The sequence below is a fragment of the Alosa pseudoharengus genome, unplaced genomic scaffold (genome assembly GCF_046254945.1).
Source record: "Alosa pseudoharengus isolate Yale_2024_CS ecotype anadromous, Long Island Sound unplaced genomic scaffold, YU_APseudo_1.1 YU_APseudo_1.1_scf_11, whole genome shotgun sequence".
In the NCBI taxonomy this organism is placed as follows: Eukaryota; Metazoa; Chordata; class Actinopteri; order Clupeiformes; family Clupeidae; genus Alosa; species Alosa pseudoharengus.
Genome location: NW_027468576.1, coordinates 4,116,881 through 4,141,011, shown reverse-complemented (window position 1 = coordinate 4,141,011; position 24,131 = coordinate 4,116,881). Strand labels below are relative to the sequence as shown.

Genomic DNA, 24,131 nt, shown 5'->3' with positions numbered 1-24,131 from the left:
TGTAAATCAAGTTTAATCACAATTTGATAAAATATAGATTCTTTAAGCCATTGATTTGATTCTTTTCAATACTTCAAAATGTGTAGCAATGCGATTCGATGCATTACTGGTCTGTTGTCGATAGGAAATTATAGATTTTGGTTAGTTTTCATGGATTCAAATGCCAATATTATAGGCTAAATTATAGGCCAAATACTGAACATTGACTGTGGAATCAAGTAGGTTACAGAGTTTCTTTCCCCCCCTAAAACCTCCTGTCACTAGCTAGATGCTTTCAAATTTAACATGGTTTTAAACTCATATGTTGCAGTTTTCTGTCACTGCAATAAAACTAGCCTATTTGGAATATTTTGTAGGCCTGCTGTTCCTTTTATGAGAACAATTTAACTGATCAAGTTTTCATAGGCTATTGAATGATTTAAATGTGAATGCCATAAACTTAATTCGCCATCAACTTTAGCGTGGTTCTTCACGCAGTTGTCATCTAAATGCAGTGTTTTGTAGGCTATTCAAAGAATTTCACGTTCATCACTCAGTTGTGGTGTAGGTCTGTCTTGAGTGATCGCTGTCCCTTTAAATGTCTGGGACTTTAAATAACGGGACTTTTAAACTGCATGCTGTTTTTGTTGATGCACCGTCTTTGATTCAGTTTTCTACCGTTTTAATAAATGACACGCGCACTTGCGTGGTTAAAACTAAGGAATTGTTTTCACTCGTTTTCTTGCAATTACGTAACATTAGATACTAGGTCTAGGTTACGTTAAAAAATGTTGTCGGTTACTATGTCAGTGACTAGTTCGAACTTTGTTACTGAAGGGATAGGTGGAATTTTATTGCACGGTTCTGGATGATCACAGTCAGATGGCAGCGCTACCGTCAGCTGAACGAAAGCTTACAATAGTCAAGTCCACAGTTGTTAAAACTTCCAGCTGAAGTAGCCTAGTGTAAATTGAGAGAGTTGCCTCCTAACGGAGTGAGTGTAGCCTATATTTTTTTAGCTGCTATCAGAGTGATAGGATAGCCTAGGCCTACATCTACCGCTCCTTTGCTACATGAACAAATATTATTAGATGAGTGACAGAAGCACCGGACACCGGACCAGCAGGCCCATATGATAAACGCTGCTCTGGTAGCCTGCGGTAGGGCCTAGATAGATGACGTGAAAAACGCGAGAGTCGCCGAAAAGCATCCCTGCATCCCTGGCCCCTAAAAAACTCTTCGGATCTGCACGATTCATATAAGTCGCCCAAAGCAACGTGAAGGAGTCACCGAAAAGCGCGTTGTTTGTATCCCTGTAATATCAACTGAAGCAAAAAGGCGAAAATGTTGTTTGTTGGCGTCGCTGATAGGCTGTCAACCACGGAACTCTACACAGTTTACTTCTACATCATTGCTATCGACTCCGACTCACTCAGGTCCTGTTAGCACGTATATATTTTTTAATTAGGCAAGATGCAGTTAAAACATGTAGACACAAATATTAAGCAAAAAATGTAAAATCATATATTGAGGTGGTGATGAAAAATTTACTACCAAGTCAAATTGCATTTATTACCTTTTACTACCTTTCAAGGGCCTTAATTTTGGTAGATTCTATTTACTACCTTTTACTACCGCGCGGACACCCTGTTGATGTGGTATCGGTATCGAAACAATAATTTGGTATCGTGACAACTACACTAGTCTAATTTCTTGGAATATGCGCAAACAATACTTTGGGTTTTCGCACCTGCAGCAATGAATCAACATAATCAGTCAAAAGGAGAGGACAGCACATCATGGGGAAGTGTTGTTTTAATTGTCATTATGGATTTGATCTGGTGTTTTACAACCGCATAATGGGTGTGATGTAGGTCTTAATTTTCATGTAAGTGGTCTTAAAAAGGTCTAGTCTTATTTGGGGTGGTCAAACCTGGGGAAACCCTGTAATGGAAAGAAGATACCGAAGGCTTTTTTGCCATATTGAGTCAGCTTTACTTTCTTGTCCATAACTTGTCTAGGTTATGACACATTTTATTGTTCTTTGTCCTTTGGACAGTGCCTGGTGAGCTCGAACAACAAGGCTTTGAATCAGTTTACACCAGATTTGCCCCTTCAATGAGACTGTGTGACATGTTCCAGCAATACTCATCACTTAAACCTCACTGATCACAGGAGAAATGTTCCTGTTGAAACCCACTATCAGAACTAAACAAGGCAACGCTGCATTTAGTTGTTATGCGTTCTGACTATGGAGCCAGCTCCCAGATGACAAAAACAAATTGCCCAAATTACTTTTTTGACATCAGAGGGGTATTTCACAAAACCTAGATAAGGGATTAAGCTGGGATTTTTAGGTTATCCTGGATGAATTTAGCCTTGACTTGGTTTCACAAAAGAGATGGCACATAAGTTACCATGGGGATTTATTCTCTGCACCTAGCCTGGTCCCGACCAGGCTAACAGCCAAGCTAAGTTAATTCTAATGGTAATTATGTCGTCTTATTGGTTCAGCTAGCTGTCATTCACATCAGACCTCTGTGCTAATTTTTAAGGAGCTTTATTCCATTTATAAACTATTTGCTAAATGTATTTGCTCGTCTTTTCAACTTTGAAACTTTTATACTTTTTAAACTATTAAAGAAAAACGTTTTAAAATTCCCCATAGACTTAACATTGCCGATTATGACATCATAATACGGCCATTAAGCAATTAGAATCCTATGGCAGGTGTTCAGGCCACCTGGATCTCAACTGCCAGTCTCAGGCTTTAAGCATACAAACTGGCCCTATTAAGACTACACATCCTGTTCAACTGCTTCCTCTGCCAAAAACTGTTTCAAAATAAAAGTCCTCACTACAATATTTCACTGTTAAACAATTTAACCCTTTAAACTACTGAACTTTTTAACTGTTTAGCCATTGTAACTGTTACTTGTCATCAACTATGACTCCTACCCACTGTAGCTAGTTAGCATGGTTAGCATAGTTAGCATGCTAGCAAGTTAGCATGTTAGTTAGCATTTTTAGCAAAACTGCTAAAAATGATTAGCTAAGTTAGCTAAGTCACATGGTTAACATAGTTAGCATGCTAGCATGTTAGCATGCTAGCAAAGAGTATAGAAGTAACAAGAGGCGAAACTCTGTTGCAGTTTTGACAACAATCGCTAGTTGGCGCTGCTGTCGCGCTTTCGCCATTTTGGACTGATCATGCCACTATGGCCCTTGACTACAATCAGAACATGCCAACGTAAACCAGCAAGATTGGTCACTATATTGTGCTCAATTTCGAACCACTAGTTCACTTTTAAATACTACAGGTCATATGTATAAGAAAAAAAAAAATTTGAATATCACACCGCTCAAATTAAACGGCAATAATATTAGCCTATGTAGGGCTACATACAATACATGGGCTACCTACAGATCATGTCCATTCACTGGGCAGATCTACAACAAGTTTGACAGAAAGACTTTACAATGGATTTTTAATCTACAACATAACAGAAAGTTTACTTTCCATCACTGTTTCCTCCGAACTGTAAGTCTACTTGAAAATACAGTAGGCCTATGTTTAAACTGGAAACAAAATAGATGGCCATCACTTAGCTCAAGCTACGTTAGCCAGCCTGTCAACTGGAATGACTAGAGAGGAAGCTAACTAACTAGCATACATGGCGATCAGCAAGCGGCAAAACGATAATTCAATAATTTCACGACGAGGGACATACAGTTGGATGAAAAGGTAAATAGGCTAATCTTACATAGCCTACCAACTTCATTTCTCTTAGAAATCGATCCATTTTCTTAACTGTTGGCTACTTTACAGTCAGTGCCCCTGCTCAGCTTCGTAAATCAAAGCACCAATTACCACCCCTTTCGTTCGAAAATTCTAAAACAACGATGTTTTGGTTCTTACCGGGGCTTTTACTGCCTGAAATATCCGATTTTGTTTACCACGCTCAGAGTTTAATGCTGGGCTGGTGGGTGCCTATTTTCCATCTGTCAAATTTGTTGGAAGCTAAATTATTATGAATAAATGTATAGCCTTACTCATCATATTTTGCATTTCTCAACACGATTTATGACAGTTGGGGAATTCAGGGTATAAGAAAAGGTTAGATATATTTTTTTTTAATACTGTAAGAAACTTTTAAATCTGGACCGATATCATTAAGTTATATGACAGTTGTGTTGCGTTCAGTCCAAGATGGCGGAGCTGCAGCTCGGTTATGGGTGTGTTTGTTGCAATGGGACGTTCTATTGAGTTTCGCCTCTTGTTACTTCTATACTCTTTGATGCTAGTTAGCATTTTTAACAAAACTGCTAAAAATGATTAGTTAAGTTAGCTAAGTAACATGGTTAGCATAGTTAGCATGCTAACATGTTAGCATGCTAGTTAGCATTTTTAGCAAAACTGCTAAAAATGATTAGCTAGGTTAGCTAAGTAACATGGTTAGCATAGTTAGCATGCTAATATAGTTAGCATGCTAATTAGCATTTTTAGCAAAACTGTTAAAATGATTAGCTAGGTTAGCTAAGTAACGTGGTTAACATAGTTAGCATAACTGCTAAAATTATTAGCTAAGTTAGCTAAGTAACATGGTTAACATTGTTAGCATAGTTAGCATGTTTAACAAAACTGCTAGAAAATGTTAGTTAAGTTAGCATGCTAGCATTGCTAGCACTGCTTTAAAACATTAGCTAAGTAGCATGGTTAACAGAATTAAAAATCTTAGCATAACTGCTAGCAAACATTAGAGCCGTTCAAACTTTTAGTTATCGTCAAATATCTACCTATGCACAGCCATTAAACTATTTGAATATCAACATTCATTAAACTGCTAGAAAACGTTAGCTAAGTAGCATGGTTAGCAGGTTAGCATTGCTAGCACTGCTATAAAACATTAGCTAAGTAGCATGGTTAGCATAGTTAAAAATCTTAGCATAACTGCTAGCAAACATTAGAGCCATTCCAACTTTCAGTTATCGTCAAATATCTACCTATACACAGCCATTAAACTATTTGAATATCAACATTCATTCAACTTCCAGTCTGTCAACAACTTTTAAACTATTTACCTTCAACTTTTAAACGGTCTACTTTTAAACTATAATTAAACTATCTATTAAACTAGCTGTCTATCAACAACTTTTAAACTATCTACTGTCTATCAACAAATTTTAAACTATCTACATTCAGCTTTTAAACAGTCTACTTTTAAACTATCAACTTTTATTAAGCTATGCAACCACCATGTCTATCCTAGCATCACCGTAGTAACCATCTCTGTATTATCTGTTTTAACTATAGATGATATTTTACATCACAACTTTAGCATGATAGCCTTATAATTATTAACATAGGCTTAGGTAGGCCGACTCATTGTTTGCTTATTTTATTGATAGACGTTTGATGAATAGCCTACTGTAGTTGATTGGAAGAGGAGGGGCAAGTTCTCGAAGGTATTTTCAACTATAATATTAAGGTATATCATACTATGTGCATCTTTGCAGTGGCAAGCGCTTTCTTAATGACGTTGCGTGCCGAGACAAGGAAGCACTCACACGTGGGTGCATACGTAAATTTGCATTCAGTTGGTCTACCACGCCTACTCCTGCTGTTTTACAGAAATAGCCATGATTCCCCATTGCAAAAAGGACAACTTTACTTCATTGTTAGTCTATATCAAAAGCGGTAGTTCACTTTGTGTGAATGACGCTATTTTCCGCGTCTTTTTTATTCCAACCGTGGGCATTTTGGAGCAGAAACGAGAACGCGCACACATCCTGAATTACTTACACCTGGCTTGACATAGTCGCTCCTACTCATTCTGGATTGGCATTAGTGAAACGAGTTGAGCTAGGATGACCAGACAACGCTATGTCAAACCTCGCTTTATCACTTATCTTGGATGTCTTAATTCTGCCTTTGTGAAATACCCCTCAGGACTCTGAACTAAACTATTTTCAGATGCCCATTTTTTACACTGAATAGGCTTAGTCCAACCAAAACAAGGTTTTGCCTAAGCTGGATAGGGGTTAATCCTAGCCTGACAATACAGTTTACTCACTAGATGAGGTGAAGGAATTCAACAAACTTGTTTAAGCTTGACAAATATATCAATAAAATCTGTTTTTCAATTGGGCAACATATAACAAATGTGAGTGGTAGCTATCACATCCCCCATTCTGTGTTTAAGTGATTAATAAGGTGTGTCTGATCTTTGTGCTGTATCAAAATTCCCACAGTTATGAAAGCAGACGGTCAAACAAATGTCTTACTTTGTATTTTTGAGTGGCTCACAAACTAACAATGTTCTATTTTCTGCTCTTCTCTCCCTCCTCCCTTTGGTTGGTTCCACCACCAGGATAAAAGACGCAGATTGACCAGCCCACGCTTTCATCCACCATTGTACACAGTATGGCACGCTTTGGCACAAGTTCAGTTTGTTTATGTTATTGTTTATTAGTTCATTTCTCCATGTTGTATGATTTATAGATAGTCTTAAATTGTCATTGTGCAGTTGGTCCGTACAATGCAATTTGCTTGTGCAGCTTTTAAAAATAATACTCACATACACACTCACACACAAAAAATAAATAAATAAGAATACACATTATAAAAAGAACATATCAAGGCATTAGCATGGTTCCATTGCTTGAAGTCCATTTTAAAGTGCATCTGTGCAAGCTCCCATTGCTTAAAGTCCATTTTTAAAGTACAACTGTTTTGCTTTGTTTTATAAAATAAAAGTTTGAAATGCTATGGAGTACCCTATTTTTTGACCCTCAAACTGATATCTCAATTGTAACTCCTACTTCTCAACAGTTTCTCATTGCAATGTCTCCTCATTTGCTCTATTATTTCTCCTAAGGAGAAACAAGTTGTAAATGAGACTACACTCAAACATATAAGAGATCTCCCGTATTTCTCCTGCTTCTCAAACTAATATCTCTTATGTGACTCCTACTTGTCTTATTGCTATGTGTCTCATCTTTTGCTTGTTTTATTTCTCCTAAGGCAAAATTAGGAGAAATAATTGTGACAAAAGTAATCCCTAAATTATCCTTAAAAGAGAATCACCATTTTGCCTCTTTAGCAACAGAAGGGATACAAATGAGAAGCAAAAGTTTCCTCTGGGTTCACACATCTCAATTTTCCAACAATATTGTGTGTCCACAGAGCTACTCGTCTGTTATAATTACTTATTCTGATTTTTTGTCAGTCAGTATGTTTACATGCACAGGTAAGTCAAGCTACAGTTATAGCTCGGCTGGGATTTGACCATAGACAGTAAAAGATTTGACTGGACCACTGTCATGATATTCGTAGACCAGTGTTTCTCAAAGTGTGGTGGTCCGCAAGCTATCCCAAGTGGTCCGCGAGCAGACGTGGTAAAATATAATATAGATGAGTTGTTTGCAATATTGAACCAACTTGTATGTAAATCCAAACAGTTCTGCAACACTGTCTATGTAAGATATGCCAGTTTAAATCATATGAATCCTCTGACACAATAAGCAAAGTGCAAAGACAATAAGCAAGGTGGTTCAGTGAGTAGGCCTATTGTGTAGACCAGGGATTCCCAAACTGTGGTACGCGTACCCCCGGTGGTACGCGAGCTGCTTCTAGGGGGTACGCGAGATGAAAAGGGCTATGGCGGAATTTTAAATTTTTTGTAAATTTTAAATCTTTTGTAATTAATTAATGAATAAATACATCATTTCGAATCAGGTCATAATGATATGGAAACATGAAATTAAAGGATATAATTTATAAACTCTGTATGTTTTCATCAAAAAAAGGGCAGCTTATTACACCTGACGCCTGGAATAGCTAATAGAATGCGTTCCTTTTGAATGCGTTGGATGGTCCGTGGGGGAAAGTTTCGCGGATATAACAGGTTTTTGAAAACAACAAAAACAGAAAGGAGGGAAGGAGCAAAGCTAGGAGTTATTTCAAATGGGCAAGAAGGGTAACATTAAGCTAGGCTTTACATTTAACAAACTAAAGGTAGCCTAAGTTTAGCCTTTCTAGGCTGTATAGCCTAATGTTGTCCAAACGAATACATCCTTGTCATGCGTTGTTGTAGGCCTATTATAAGATATTGTATGTGGATGTAGTTAGGCTACTATGCAGGCTAATTTTCATGACTTTTTAACTGACCAAATGCACGCACCTAAAACCGGGAAACGGAAAAATATTGTCAACGCGCGGGGGAGGCGGTGGTTCGTGGGGGGAAAAGTTTGGGAACCGCTGGTGTAGACTAATATACTGGTGAAGTAGGTCTAATCTTTCTTTTTTTTTAGCTAGGGTTAGTTATTATGTGGTCCTTCGTCTGAAAAAGTTTGAGGAACACTGACGTAGACCCAAGTATTAATGTTTTACTCCGCCACGCTAGATGGCGATATGCGCCCAAAGGCAACACATTCCCCAAACAAACTCTCCATCTTATCCATAGCTAACTTGCTAGCGAACTTTCCATATTAGCTTACTTGCTAGCAAACTTTGCATCATCAGTGTAACTTAGTCAAATAGTTGACATTACATGCTAAACATTTTCATATGGACATTCTGGGGGATGTTAGTTTGTATGAGAGAAGCTTCAATTTCTGGGTATGTAGCATTGTGTCATAAAGCTAGGTAGTTAGCTTAACTCTGGCAGAAATCTCCGGTGTTCTTGTTCCATGTAGTTTCGTGTTGCAGCAACAGCACGTAGACTAGCCTACAGGAGCATGAACTCATTCGGAATATTTTGAAAACGTAAATGCTAGATATTCTGTCTTTTCATTTTGTAGACGAAAATGAAGAGAGATTTTATCTTAGTTTTTATTTCATGCAAAACATTTTAGTCTAGTCTTTTTTCGTCAACAATAATGCATCTTAAGATAGTCTTAGTTAGTGTTTCAGGACATTAGTGCCGTCTCGTCGTCGTCTCGTCTTAGTCATGAAAAAAAAGGTTGTTGACGAATATATTTCCTCTCGTCTCGTCTGACGAAATTAACACTACTCAGCCTGTACGTCTAGTATCAAACCATAGGGATTTCTATTGGCTGACGCCGTGGACGTCATCCAATCACAGCGCTCTATTTTGTTAGAGAGTCTTAAGGCGGGCTTAACAGGATAACGACAGTCCTGTGACGGTGAACAACAAGGAAGGTGGCTATGGCGAACTACACAAATCTAGTTTACAAGTATGGTTTTTCAGTTTTACAGCTACAAATCATCCTACACTCAAATATTTTACCATTACAAATATATTCAACAGTTACCCATGCTCTTCGCACAAAACCTGCCCAACAGTTACGAATCTAACTGTTCTGGTCGGCGCTAGCCATTTGGGTGCCCTAAGCACAAAATGCTTGGTGCTTGGTGGTGCCCCCCCAACAACAACAATCATTTGCAACGTAACACTTGAACATGAACATGGCTAGTAGGAGCTTACGTTACAAAGTTTATTGACGGTACCTGGCATAAGCATAGACATGCATACACGCAAGGGCTACAAAACTATTTTTTTTCATTTAAAACATTGTCTTAACTGCAAGTGACGCGCAAGCATCATCCCGCTGTCTCTTCTTTTTCCTTTTTTTCGCCCCCGACTCTTAGTGTCTTTTCGAGGCCATGTCTGGTGTCTGCCAAATTTGGGATTGAGGCATAATCGAACAGACCACTGGGAGGTGGGGGAGGGGGGCACCAGAGGGAGACTGGAGAGAGGGCCGTACAGGAGATTCACCTTTTTCTCGACTAATTTGGTCTTACTTTTGTATTGATTTTGCACATTAACATGCTTTAGACATATTTTATTTATACTAGTAGCCTATTGTGGTGATTTTTCACGAACCAGATCTTTTGGTGTCCCCCCAGGCACTTGGTGTGCGGAGCGCCGCCACTGTTCTGGTTGAATAGCCAATGGTGATGTTCAGGTTTGGTTAGCCAATCAGGAATCTAAGTCACTAGAATCACTATCCAATCACAGAGCGGGGAGTGTGTACCAACGTGGGGTGTGTTAGTGTGTTGTACTTGCACTGTACACATAAACTCCATGCCAGCGGCTTAATTTTTATGTTTATGAGTGTTTTTCATGCTAAGGTTCAACTTTATGCTTATTCAGTAGACAATTTAGTGCTCCTCACAATCCCAGACTTTAATGCAGCATGCTTATTTACATGGAAAGCAAAACAGGCTATAATGGCATGTCTACAGCTGTTTCAAATGTCCTGACCATCCTGTAACCCCATGTATTTTAAGTAAATGCACAAATATCTTGGCCTCAACATCAAGATATTGGGTCTGGGAACATACCATTGGCAGGCCTCAATCAGAGGGGTGGGATAAATCCCCCCTGCACGCAATAGGATAGCACTAAAACCCATGAGTCCCATGCGTTTTCCCACCAGCGGAGCTAGTTGGTAGATCAAACTTTTGTCGTATCCGGTCGGCAAAAATACATGTTTATTTTTTAGGAAAGGGTCATTCCATGTCAAATCAGACAAAATCCAGGAAAATGGTTGCAGCATCAACTTCGATTTTCCTTAGAGTTTGCCTACTCTGTAAAATATTTTTGTTCAATTCTATTGTTTTCATAGTCTTTTTGACCTTGATTTTTTACACTCTCTACAAGGCCTTATCTTGGAGGCCATATTTGGACATTCATATCTTATAAAGTATTATTCCTCTCTTACACACACTAATGCCAGATGCCCTGATTTCACTCTGTCCTCCAATACTTTAACCATGCCATGCACTAATGCAACTTCTCTCCCTGTTGCCTCTCCCCGGCCTCTGCTGAGAACCAAGCCTGCTCTGCTGGCCAGTTCCACTCCACATCAGCCTGAGCCATGGCGTAGAAGCAAGCATCACAAGCACGGCAGACAGTCCGGACGGCACTCAGGCCCAGCCCAACCTATACGACTGGAAAACCGCTACGCCATTCTGACCGAGGATGAGGAGCCCCTCCTGCCCCGAGACAACCATCCTGGTCCCTCCTCAAAGTCGGCGCCCCCCCGACCCCCACCTGCTCGGACCTCATCAACCTCCACCCTGGTCATCGGCAGTTCCATGGTTAGAGACCTCTGCATTCTCCCATCATGTAGCGGTCCCTCCAAGGTCTACTGCTTCCCTGGTGCCAAGGTCCTTGACATCCAGCAGAAACTCCCAAGCATCCTGGCCTGCCACACCAAGGTCAACAACATCATCGTACACGTGGGCACAAACGACATCAGAGATAAGCAGTCAGTAGCACTGCAGGAAAACTACAAAACTCTCATCACCACCCTGATGGGCACAGAAAAACGCTTTGTCATCTCTGGGCCTCTCCCTACCTACAGAAAAGGTGCTGAGAGATGGTCCAGACTGTTCGATCTCCACACCTGGCTCAAACGCTACTGCGCTTCCCTAAGCATCCCCTATGTCAACAACTGGGGCTTGTTCTGGGAGAGGCCCAGTATGCTGAAGCGTGATGGTCTCCACCAAAACCAACATGGAGCCAGGCTACTCTCTGACAACATAGCGTCCACACTGAGGCATTGACATTCTGTAGAAAATATTACAGATTCACGCCCCCAGGTATTGATTCAAATGGCATTATACATGTGGATGGGTCTGAGAATGTTTTCTGCAGGGTAACATACAATATTACTACCATAGATCAAGCTGCTTCATGCAATAGCATGACTTATGCTTATAGTTCTATTCCAACGTTGATTTCTACCAAACGTATAGTAAAAAGAAAAGACAAATTTAAAACTAGAAACCTAACAAATATTCTTTCCATACCTCAGCATATTCCACAAAAGCCAGAGGCATTTTCAGCTAACATGGGTTTACTGAATATAGGTGCACTTACTACCAAAACCTTTGCAATCAATGATTTTATTAGTGAAAAACAATTGGATTTTCTGTTTCTTGTTGAAACCTGGCTAACTTCAGACAGCGAAGCTGTTCTTGTTGAAACTTGTCCCCCAAATTATAATTTCTTCCACTCAATTAGACAAGGCAAACAAGGTGGTGGAATTGCCTCCATTCTCTCAAACAAATATAGTTGCACTAGAGTCAACTTTGGTGAATTCGCTTCCTTTGAGTACATTGCCCTCACTCTGAAGGCTGACCCAGCTGTACTTCTATTAACCTTATACCGCCCTCCTAAACTATGGGCTGGCTTTCTCGACCAGTTTTCTGAACTTATGTCGCTCATCATCACTAGCTATGATCGGATAATTGTAAATGGCGACTTTAATATTCATGTCAATAAGACAACTGATGCTAAAGCCAGTAAGTTCCTTAATGTGTTGGACAGTTTAGAGCTAAAGCAGCATGTTACAGGACCCACCCACAACCTTGGCAACACCCTCGATCTAGTCATTTCTAGAGGGATAGAAGTCACAGACTTATCAGTAAATGATATAAATATGTCTGATCATTATTGTGTATCTTTTAATATAGTACTACATAGGGGTGTAAATATGAATCGATTCGTATCGATGCATACATGTAGATTATACAGCCGACGATACGATGCATCGATGCGTCTGCAAGAGTATCGATTAATGTGTTTATTTTGCCGCCTGTCTGTTCGCCTTACTTGCTATTTTCAGCATCCGCTCCAACATATGCGTACAACCTACTCCTAAGCTGCGGGTGGCGCTAACCTCATATATTGTCTTCTACTTCACACAGCTTCACACGCGTTACTTAAGTTTCAGTCTATCTATCACTCACTCAGTTGAGTCTGACTTTCAAGAGCGATGGAGCCGTCGGAGCGAGCTGACAATGAAAGTGAAGTGTTACACACTCCAGTCGGTGCCAAGTCATGGGCGTGGAGGCATTTTGGCTTTAGAAAAACAGATGGAGCAGTGGTAAGAGATGTCAGTGTGAGATAAGATACTGCGGCAATACGTCGAATCTATCTGCACACCTAAAAAGGCGCCATGGTATTGATGGCGAGTGTAAAGAAAGAACACAGGCTTCCACGCCCGCCACATCACTGACAACGTTTTTTCCCCCAAAGTTGTCGAGCACTTCAAAAAGAGCAAAAAACATCACCAAAGACATTGCGTTTTTCATATGCAAAGACATGAGGCCCTATTGCGTTGTAGAAAACGAAGGCTTTAGATACCTGCTCGAAATTCTTGAGCTGAGGTACAACATCCCCTCACGGCAACATTTCAGCGAGTCCTACATTCTGAATTTCTACACCAAAGTTCGTGATGAAGTTATTCAGGGTCTGATGAGTGCAGAGCGAGTAGCCATAACTTCAGATGGATGGACTTCGTGCACAATGGAGTCCTACATCACTGTAACGTGTAATTTCATTGACAACAAATGGCAAATGAAAAACCATGTTTTACAGACTCGTGTCTTGGGAGACACTCATTCAGGAGTTAATATCGGGCAGGTTCTGAGAAGTGCGTGTGAAGAATGGGGTATATTGGACAAGGCACCGGCTCTCGTCACCGACAACGCTTCTAATATGATCAAAGCTGGTGTAGAGGCAGGGTTATCACCACATATAAAGTGCTTCGCGCACACACTGAATCTGACAACACAAGATGGCCTGAAGATTGCTGCCACAGAAAGGCTTTTAGGGCACGTGAGAAGAATTGTGAGTTTTTTTCACCGCAGCGCAGTTGGGAACACAGTTTTGAAGGAGAAGCAAACTTTGCTGGGGCTTCCACGCCACAAGCTCAAAGCAGACGTGAAAACCCGATGGAATAGTTCTTTCGAGATGTTGGAGCGATTTCTTGAACAACAAGCTGCGGTGATGGCGACACTTCTCCTGGCAGATCTGGCCAAGACATACTTATGCATTCCTGGTACAAGTGTATCATCAGAACGTGTATTTAGTACAGCAGGGGACATTGTGCGTTCAGAGCGCAGTGTATTGTCTTCTGAGCATGTGGACCAGTTGATTTTCTTGAAGAAAAATCTGTCAAGGAGCACCACTGAGAGTATTGAAGTGTAGAGGTCAGCCTCCATGTTTTTGGTTGTTTTGCCATTAATGGGCTGTAGGCATATGTTCTAGACTTTTGTTACTTTTGATTCTTACTGCACACCTAAACTGTTTTTTGAGTAACTGTTCTATTTGCAAGGCCCCTGCTATAGCTCAAGCCACGAGCCATGCTTCCAATTACCTAAATACATCATTCTTCTAAAATGCAAATGCATTTTTTTTTTGTAGTAAATGGGCTGTAGGCTTGTCCTACACTTTTTGTTATTATTGCACTTTAACTGATTTTGTGGAGTAACTGTTCCATTTGCAGTTCATCTATACTGCAGAGGATGTGACCAATACCTCTTGTAATGCAAATTATATTTTCAAAATTTTGTATAAAAGAAACGTGCAGGGTTGATGTACTTGAACTGTAAGCTGTAGAGGTCAGTCTTTGTTTTTTTAATAGTGAATAGGCTAATTGGCCATAGTAGACCTGCACTGTAAGCATTAGACTTTATTATTTTTTTTATTTTGTTCTTATTACAATATCTGATTGCACTTTATTGTAAATGTAGATGCAGTAACTGTTATATTTGAGCACAACTGCTATTGTGTAACATACACATTATGTGTGAATACTGTACTGTTTCTGTATTCTAAATAAAAAGCAAATTTTGTATTATTTTTGTTGATTTATTTGAAACTTTAAAAAAATATCTAGTATTGAATCGCATCGAATCTTATCGTGGGCAATTCTGGAGTATCGAAAATAATCGAATCGCTGGCTTAAGAAATCGGTATTGTATCAAATCGTCATGAAGGCTCCGATTTACACCCCTAGTACTACATACTCCAAAAATTCATCCCGAAATTGCAATCAAATCGCGACTCTTGGACATTAGAGCAGAACAGCAGTTCATAGCTCTTATAGACTCCATAAATTTAGATATTTTACATCATCCCATTGATCAAATGGTAGAGGCTCTCAATCATGAATTAGGCGCTATACTTGATAGAGTGGCACCCTTAAAGACTAAAAAAAGGCCCTGTAGCAAACTGACACCTTGGATGAACGAAAATATCCATGATCTAAAAAGATCATGTAGAAAAGCTGAGAGAACATGGAGAAAAACTAAGTTACAGGTTCACCGTGCCATTCTAAAAGAAAAAATAGCAAATTATAATAGAGCTATTCGGAATGAGAGAAGGAACCACTTCTCTAAGGTAATTGCTGAAAACAGTGGAAACTCTAGGGTGTTGTTCTCTACCATTGATAGGCTATTGCATCAAACACCTTTTGATACACTCAGTCAGGCATCCTCTCTAAGATGCGAAGAATTTGCAGACTTCTTCAAAAACAAAGTAATTTCTATAAGGGAGGCTATTGGTAACACAAGTAATATGTTTGATAGTACACCCAAAATCAGCCCCCCAAAATTAAGGTCCTTTAGCACTATTACTCAATCTGAGCTTGGTAAAATTATAACTCAAACCGACTCCTCAACATGTGTTTTAGATCCAATCCCTACTAGATTCCTCAAAAAAGTATATGATAGCTTAGCTCCCTTTATTCTCAAGGTAATAAATACCTCATTAGAAACAGGTATATTTCCAACTGCTTTTAAAACCGCTGTTGTGAAACCTTTACTTAAAGAGTCAAATCTTGACCATACCAATCTGAGCAACTACAGGCCTATATCAAATCTACCGTTCCTGAGCAAAGTACTTGAAAAAGTTGTTTGTAATAAGTTAAATACCTTCCTCAACGAAAACAGTATCCTTGAAAAATTCCAATCAGGTTTTAGATCAAATCACAGCACAGAAACGGCTCTAGTAAAAATAGTCAATGATCTCAGACTGGCTACTGACTCAAACAAAGTCTCAATCCTTATTCTTCTGGATTTGAGTGCGGCATTTGACACCATTGATCATAGCATCCTAATTCACCGCCTTGCGAAGTGGGTGGGTCTCTCTGATAATGCTCTAAACTGGTTTCAAACCTACATTACTGGCAGAGATTTTTATATCAGTCTAGGAGATCATGTATCTGAAAAACATGACTTGCCTTTTGGTGTGGCCCAGGGGAGCTGCCTTGGTCCCCTGCTATTTTCCCTATATATGCTTCCATTGGGAACGTCATAAGTCAGCATAATATAAACTTCCATAGCTACGCAGATGATACCCAATTGTATATTTCTGTGGAGCCAACTAACCCAGATGGCCTTTGCTCCCTCACTGCATGCCTAACCTCCATTAATCAGTGGATGAGCAAAACTTTTCTGAAACTAAATGATGACAAAACAGAGATAAAGCGAGATATTGTTCTTAGCGAGATATTGTTCTTAGTAATCTGGGGAACTTGGCTCACCAGGTCAAACCAAAAGTAACAAGCCTCGGTGTCATCTTAGATGCAGAGTTAAAATTAAGGGTTAAAGGGTTAATCTAAGGGTTAAAGACTTTCGGGTCCGTGTCAAATCAGACAAGGTTGTTGCTGCACCATCTCAGATTTTGTTCAAACTTTGTCTATATCATCAATGGGTCCTAAAACCAAGGCCTGTGAAATATTTCTGTGCAAATCTTATGTCTTCAAATCTTTTTCAGACCTTGAAATTCTTTCATTTGCATCTTGAAAAACATGTGCCATGTTTGGGCATTAATATCTTGACAATTAGTTTTCCCTAGCCTCCTCAAATGTTCAAGGGTGGAAGATCAACTCATAAAAAGCATATGTAAACAATGTAAAGTCTGTACTAAATGTCTGACTTTCGAAAGGGCCCTAGATTTCAGAAAAATGTGCGTTAAGTGTTATATTGAGGGTATTAAAAATCAGTTGTTTTTTTCATTTGGTATCAGTCACTATTTCCTCTTCAAATACATCAGTTTATTAATGTTTTCCCACAATTTGAAGTCTCCACATCAAATGACAATAATAAGGATAAAACAAGGCGTGTTTGTATTTTTGTGTAATTTTCATGCAACTGAAATGGTATGTGGGGTAGCTAGTAGGACCATAAAAATCTATGTGGAAATAGCTAAGTATATGGACATTTAGTGTGTAAAGTACCAATACTGTCCCATTCACGGAATAAATTCACGGAATAAATGCATGTACAGGTGTTTGGGGAACACAAAAATAAACATTTTCAATAAAAAATAGATTTTAGCACCCCTTTAGGTGAAACACAACATAGCACTTTGCTCCTTTTACAAGGCATTACCTCTGATACATGAATGGAACAGAATGGCTATATTTTACTTCACATATTTTAAAAAGAATAAGACTTTCCGGTAACACTTTACTTGACAGTATCAGCATAAAAGTGACATGACACATGAAATCTAACCCTAACCCTAATACTTACCTCTAACCCTAATCCTAACCCTAACTCTAACCCTAAACCTAATCCTAATCTTAATTTGTTATGACAAAAACAGAATGTCACCTAATAACAGAATCGTTATGTCATAAATGTTTATGACTTGTTTATGACACGTTCATGACAGTGTCATGTCACTCTTATGTCGACACTGTCAAGTCAAGTGTAACCGACATTCCTAATATCTTGAAAATGAAAAAGATGGCAAATATATTAAATTATGTACTAGAAATTATATTTTAACCATTGACCTAGAATAGGCCTTAGCTGGGGATACCCTTCATTGTTCCATTATTCATTCATTGGTGGCTATGAAGTTCTCAAAGGCCATTTGAATATCTTCATACGCCTTCTTATACAGGGAATATTGATGTTAGGGCTGGGAGATAAAACGATAGCGATATGTTTAACAGATGTGTGCGTGCGCTTCCTATTTGAAATGTAGCATATGCGTGTTGTTTAATAACTTTCAAACGGTAGAGCCTGTTCTTTTAAAACATAGCCAAAGGACGTATTCTTGCTTAGTATAGGCCTACATTTTAAGCTTATTCTCAAATTCAGATTGTGTAAGGGGGACGGGATTAGCCAATTTCAATCGGACAATTTGACCGGATAGATTTAATTTTGTTGCTGACTCCGACTCAACAATATTTGGGTATACAGGCTGACTGCACCACTTACCAGTGTTCTTATCAACCACACGTCTGTGCTGCATCATATACAGTAAGTGCTAAAAGCTGCAGAGGGCAATTTGTTTGCATTCTTAAGCATTTTCAAGCCATGGTAAGAGTACATGCGTTGGCAATGGTGGCACTGTTAAGCGTCTAGCTGCCTCCAGAGTCCAGAGGATGGCCAGATCCTCTCAGCTATTCATCTCTTCAACTGATGTGAGCATAGTGTAAAGAATATGTTAAGTTCTTCTTCATCCCAAAGGAGTTAATGCCTTATGAAAGGAGCACATTTCTATGCTGTGTTTCACCTGAGGGGGGCGCTAAAATCTATTGTTTATTGTAAATGTTTATTTTGGTGTTCCCAAAACACCACATTTATTCTGTGAATAGGACTTGGGACAATATTGGTACTTCACACACTAAATATCCATATACTTATAGTCCTACTAGCTACCCCACATACCATTTCAGTTGCTTGAAAATGACACAAAAATACAAACATGCCTTGTTTTATCCTTATTATTGTCATTTGATGTGGAGACTTCAAATTGTGGGAAAACATTAATAAACTGATGTATTTGAAGAGGAAATAGTGACTGATACCAAATGAAAAAAACAACTGATTTTTAATACCCTCAATATAACACTTAACGCACATTTTTCTGAAATCTAGGGCCCTTTCGAAAGTCAGACATTTAGTACAGACTTTACATTGTTTACATATGCTTTTTATGAGTTGATCTTCCACCCTTGAACATTTGAGGAGGCTAGGGAAAACTAATTGTCAAGATATTAATGCCCAAACATGGCACATGTTTTTCAAGATGCAAATGAAAGAATTTCAAGGTCTGAAAAAGATTTGAAGACATAAGATTTGCACAGAAATATTTCACAGGCCTTGGTTTTAGGACCCATTGATGATATAGACAAAGTTTGAACAAAATCTGAGATGGTGCAGCAACAACCTTGTCTGATTTGACACGGACCCGAAAGTCTTTAACCCTTAGAACCCGATTGACGCAAAGTGCGTCAAAAAACACACCCTTTCTTCTCTGTTACATTGCTCCGGAATGGTTCATCGCAGCGAGATGAAACCTTTATTGCACGACAGAGCAGAAGTGGGGCTTTCCAACGAGACTACACACTTGTCTGTACGATCAAGTATGAAAATTAAAAAAAATCATGAAATTAAATCAAATTGCATCATATTTACAGTCTATACTTCTCTGCATTCACCTGCACACACATTACTCTAGTTTGAATTACTCGCGAACCCGTGATCACATCGATATGGCAAGCATATCAGATGAAAGAGGGGGCACAGGGCTATCCATTGGTACCATGTTTATCGATCCTTCTGGCTTATAAAACCAGACGAAGTGACTGCAAAATAATAACGTCATGTACACAAACCAACGCTGCACACTGATTACTCTCGTTTGAATTACTCGCGGACCCGTGATCGCATAGATATGCCACGCATGTCAGATGAAAGAGGAGACACAGAGCTATCATTTGATACCAAGTACATCCTTCTGAGTTATAAAACAGACGAAGTGACAGCAAAATAATAACTTCATATAGCTGGACTTACCCCACGTTTTTGTCTGTTCGTGTGGCAAAGCATGTTTATAATCCAATGCTATCATGTGTTTCTCTATGGCAAAGCATGTTCATATTCCGGTTTTGAGATCCTAGCAAATTCCTGCATGGCATCCAATTCAAGGCTCACATTGCATCCCAATTTGTTCAACAAATAAACACCTTTTTTGCCTTTACTTTGTTCATGGCAATGCAGTAAAGAGTTGAGAATTATTATGACTGCATACACACAGGCACGCAGGCTAACACGCAACCTCGGGTCAAGTCAGGTCAGATCAGTTCGTGTCACAGATATGGAGCGCAGAAAGGTCATTTTTCATCTCTAAATAAAAAATGGCATTTATTTCCGTAAATCACACAGCAAATATTTCTGTAAATTGCTCAGCCACAGAGTATCCCTCCAACATGGCAATTATATTGCCCGATTCAGGACAGTCTGCCCTACACACACATGAAATGCATGTAGAGCTGTGAGCTTGCAGTGGTGAGATACATGTCAAAATATAAGAATTTTTATAATACACTTTTTATATTTTAATTCTTTAAAAATCAAAATAAAACCAATGCTAGTATTAATACATGGAATGATGGCAGATCTGAATAGCCTAAACTCTCCTGAAAAAAACAATATATAATATATGTGTGTGGCACTTACAATGACCAGAATAAATCCTTATGAATAAAGGTAGTGAAAATGCCCTAAAAACAGCTTAGGCCTTAGAACCTAAGGGTTAAGAGTCGCGGCCAAAGCCGTTTCGGAAGACTGCTGTTCGACAGCAGCAGCCATCTTCTTTGTTTTCAAGTAGCAGGGAATTCACTTAGAACCGTCGCAACTCTGTCATTATTATGTTAAGCCCGCCCACCGACCCTATAAACGATGTGATTGGCCTGACCGAAGTTTCAAGCTCAAGCCAACGGAGAGTCAATAGACGACCTTGGCTGCAAATTACATTTGCTGTCACTAGGGTGCGTCTAGATTTCTAGGGTACAAATATCTGTGTTTATACAATAGGGCAGCCGTGGCCTACTGGTTAGCACTTCAGACTTGTAACCAGAGGGTTGCCGGTTCATTCCCCGACCCCTCACTGCTCCCTGAGCGCCGCTGTTGATGCAGGCAGCTCACTGCGCCGGGATGAGTGTGTGCTTCACCTCACTGTGTGCTGAGTGTGTTTCACTAATTCACGGATTGGGATAAATGCATAGACTAAATTTCCCTCACAGGATCAAACGAGTATTCATACTTACTTAATAATTTATTGAGGTCAGACATGGAAAAGCAGTTTTAGAAAGATGGAAATATATTTGGGCCCACCAGGTAGGGGGTCGAGTTTTTCCATGTTATCCTATGGAGACTGACGGGCTATGGGTTTTTAAGGGCACTTATTTGGATGTGCTGTGGCCTAACCGACGTAAAAACCTAGTGAAATGACATTTTCCACAATAGAAACATGATATAAATGGGAAAACTTAAAATGGCAGAATCATTCATAGTGCATGATATTTCAATAACCGCGTCATACAGACATTCACTAAGACGTATAGCCCAGCAACAATCTATCTAAAACAACACCTTTTGGGAGAACCATTCACGATATGTTGTAAAATATTGAAGCTGTGGATTGTTATATGGCTTAAATGGCTGTATGTTTCATTCATCCCCCATGCTGTTTCAATCGTCCAGACCAGGAGGGACAAATGAAATATTACGCACATCCCACTTTTGCTGTAATAATTCCTGAACGGTTTTCTTCAAAGCTGAAAATGCAACTGTATTTGACAGAGGACAGATATAGCTAGTGACAAAATATTCGCCTAACTTTCAGTGTGGTACGATCACTTTGTACATTATTTTAATTAAAAAGTGTTTTAACTGTCCCAGCTCTCCCCTACCCACCTTTTGTGAGCTGTTAGAAAACACTTTAGCATGTTCACATAAAAGGGCGTTGTTGGACTTTGTTGGCACCAGATTACTAATCACAAATATGGAGAGGTCTAGCCACCTATAACAAAGAAAAAAGGCACTTCAGTGCCATTTCAAAAAATGAGGATTTTTTATGAATAGCTCAGGATAAAAGCAACACAACAGTTAAAGTCAGAAAGGAAAGCTGGCCAAAAAAGGAATGGTCTGCTTGGATGTATTTTCATGGATACCCTTCCACTATCCCCATACTGTGATCCATGGGATCTTCTAAGAATAGGACACTATTTTCATAGAGAACTGATAGGTCAGTAGGCTGTACTTTACATTTTGATCTCTTATCTCGGACATAACCTGCAGGCCAATTCCATGGAAAATTACGTTTTTTGTAACATCCAGAACGCCAGTAAAATGTGATGGTATAGTATGATGTGAATGATTAAATGGAATTTGAGCATTTGCTATTTTTGCTGAAGAATGTAAATGAGAAAAAATGCACAAAAAATGAATGTCATCATTCACATCATATAATGCCAAGGCATTACACTGGCATTATGGATGTGACAAAAAGTCAATTTTCCGTGGAATTGCCCTGCTACATAGCAAAGTCTGTACCACATTCGGGTCCAAGTGTCATTGCCCAACCATTTCATTGTCCACCCCATCTCTCTCTTGTTTTCCTGTCACTCTTTACTGTCCTGTCTAAATAAAGGAAAGAAGCCAAATAAAGAGTGTATCATTAGACTAAGAGTAGTACCTGGCTACATAATCTAGATGTATATTCATGTTTAAACATGTTTATTTGCCCAGCTATGTTTTTTTTTTTTTTTTCATTTAACATTTAAGTAAATGTCTCAAAACCTATCCACACACCTTAGGCCTATGTATTTAAACACATTCTTGGCTTAACATCTTGTTTTTTTTTTATATCAATTTAGCTTTTCAAACAACCAACACTTTCAGTGACATTGCTGATGACCTTTTCATGTCTTAAAAGTCTAGATTTCCACTTAACTACTCTGTGTGCCCCACCTATCTCTGCAGCGAGCAATAGCCTACTTTGCGGTTAGCAGTGTTCAGTCGTCACGGACAGTAGCGACTTCCCATATTGATTATAGAATCACAACTAAGCACCATGCTACCTGTCACGCACCCTAAGTTTGCGAAATCGTTAAATCTATATCAATGTGCTGTTGTGTGCCACATTAATTAAGACGTCCATCTCAATGGACCCCGTGTGTCGGACCAAAAACTGCATCACACACGTTAGAGTGTGTGCTTACTGCAGACACTCGCTCTTCACTGATCAGCTTCCCTCTCCTTATTTTCAATTGGATTCATTGTTCATGGGAAATCCTTAATGACCCGGGACAGAGTGTTAGGCATAGACATAAATGTCAGTGGTAACAGGCTTGTGTCATAGCATGACCCTAGTAGGCTAGGCTACGCCGACACCAGTTCTGAAACGCGGGCAATCGCTTGAAAATGCAGGCAACACTATCCGCCATTTCTTACAACCCACGATAGCCTAACTGCCGTTTGTGTCTGTCAAATGACATTTGAGAAAGCCAGCTATACAAGACTATGGCATCTTAACATAGAGCGTTTTTTTTTCTGCCGTGGACAGGGCACTGGGGTGTAGCCTATCGCACTGTCAGCCCCGCGAATGATCCAAGGAGCATAACATTCCTCTATGTGAAAATGTATGGGAGGTTTTCTATTATTCTTCAAGGACGTTATCATAAAAGCTCAGCATTAATCAGAAATATTTTAAAGCACCTGCAGAGATCCCCTTAGCCTATGACAACAGCAGGAACGCGCCAATGAAATTAAGTGTGCGCGCCTACACGTTCTAGTCCAAGCCTACCCCAGTAAGGGTGTTTACAGTATTAGCCATAGAGATTATATTTTATTATTTCTAAAGATTGATAATTGCCATTACCTCTCCGCCATTTCGTGTCGTTTCGCCGACAAAACTAGGGCTGAATAATCCAAAGACCGAGATCCATGGCATTAAGAACGCGCCATCATATTACCCACTTCATTTCGTCCAGGCTGATGGAGCACGTAGTCTCATCCGCTTCTGACAGCCTTACGTCACGCAAGTTATTAGGGGCACGAGCACGTAGGTACCCTCATGTAATCAGGGCCAGAAATATATCATTTAAATTCATTAGACGACTTTGACGAGATTTGGAAAATATTCTTGGAAGGTTGGACTCTTTTAACTAATTCTCCCCATTCAAGATTTACTCAAAAGACTACAATCTTTCAAGAATCTTTCCCAAATATTGTCAAAGTCTTCTGGTGTAAGGATGGCTAGATGGCTAGGCCTCAGTGAAACATGACATCATGCAAGCTTCAAATCACCAGCATCAAGACGTTCTGTAGCTTACGAGTTTTGCCAGCATGTGTTCAGTAGGTCATAGAATGACTGCATGCAGACAAATGTAGGCTAGGCCTATCGGCTACTAAGTTAAAACGAATTTGGTAACGTGTAGATGCATATTTGACTACACTACACAGCGGCGTCGGATTGGGGTTAGACTGGGGGCGGGGCGGGGGGCTTCAGGACTGCTTATGCATAGGGCCCAGGATCTTGTGGTATGCTCCTGACACTACACCATCGGCAAGTGAATACATTGTT

The 24,131-nt window shown here is 39.5% G+C and overlaps 1 protein-coding gene across 1 annotated transcript in view; it reads right to left on the bottom strand.

Moving 5' to 3' along the window:
* The window catches only part of arhgap39 (Rho GTPase activating protein 39), a 106,251-nt gene extending 82,742 nt beyond the window's left edge, over positions 1-23,509 (bottom strand). The window contains exon 1 of the mRNA XM_076277783.1: positions 23,427-23,509. Within this exon, the coding sequence (XP_076133898.1) occupies positions 23,427-23,437 (11 nt within the window). The 5' untranslated portion in view covers positions 23,438-23,509. The remainder of the gene's footprint in view (positions 1-23,426) is intronic.
* Between the last annotated feature and the right edge of the window lie 622 nt (positions 23,510-24,131).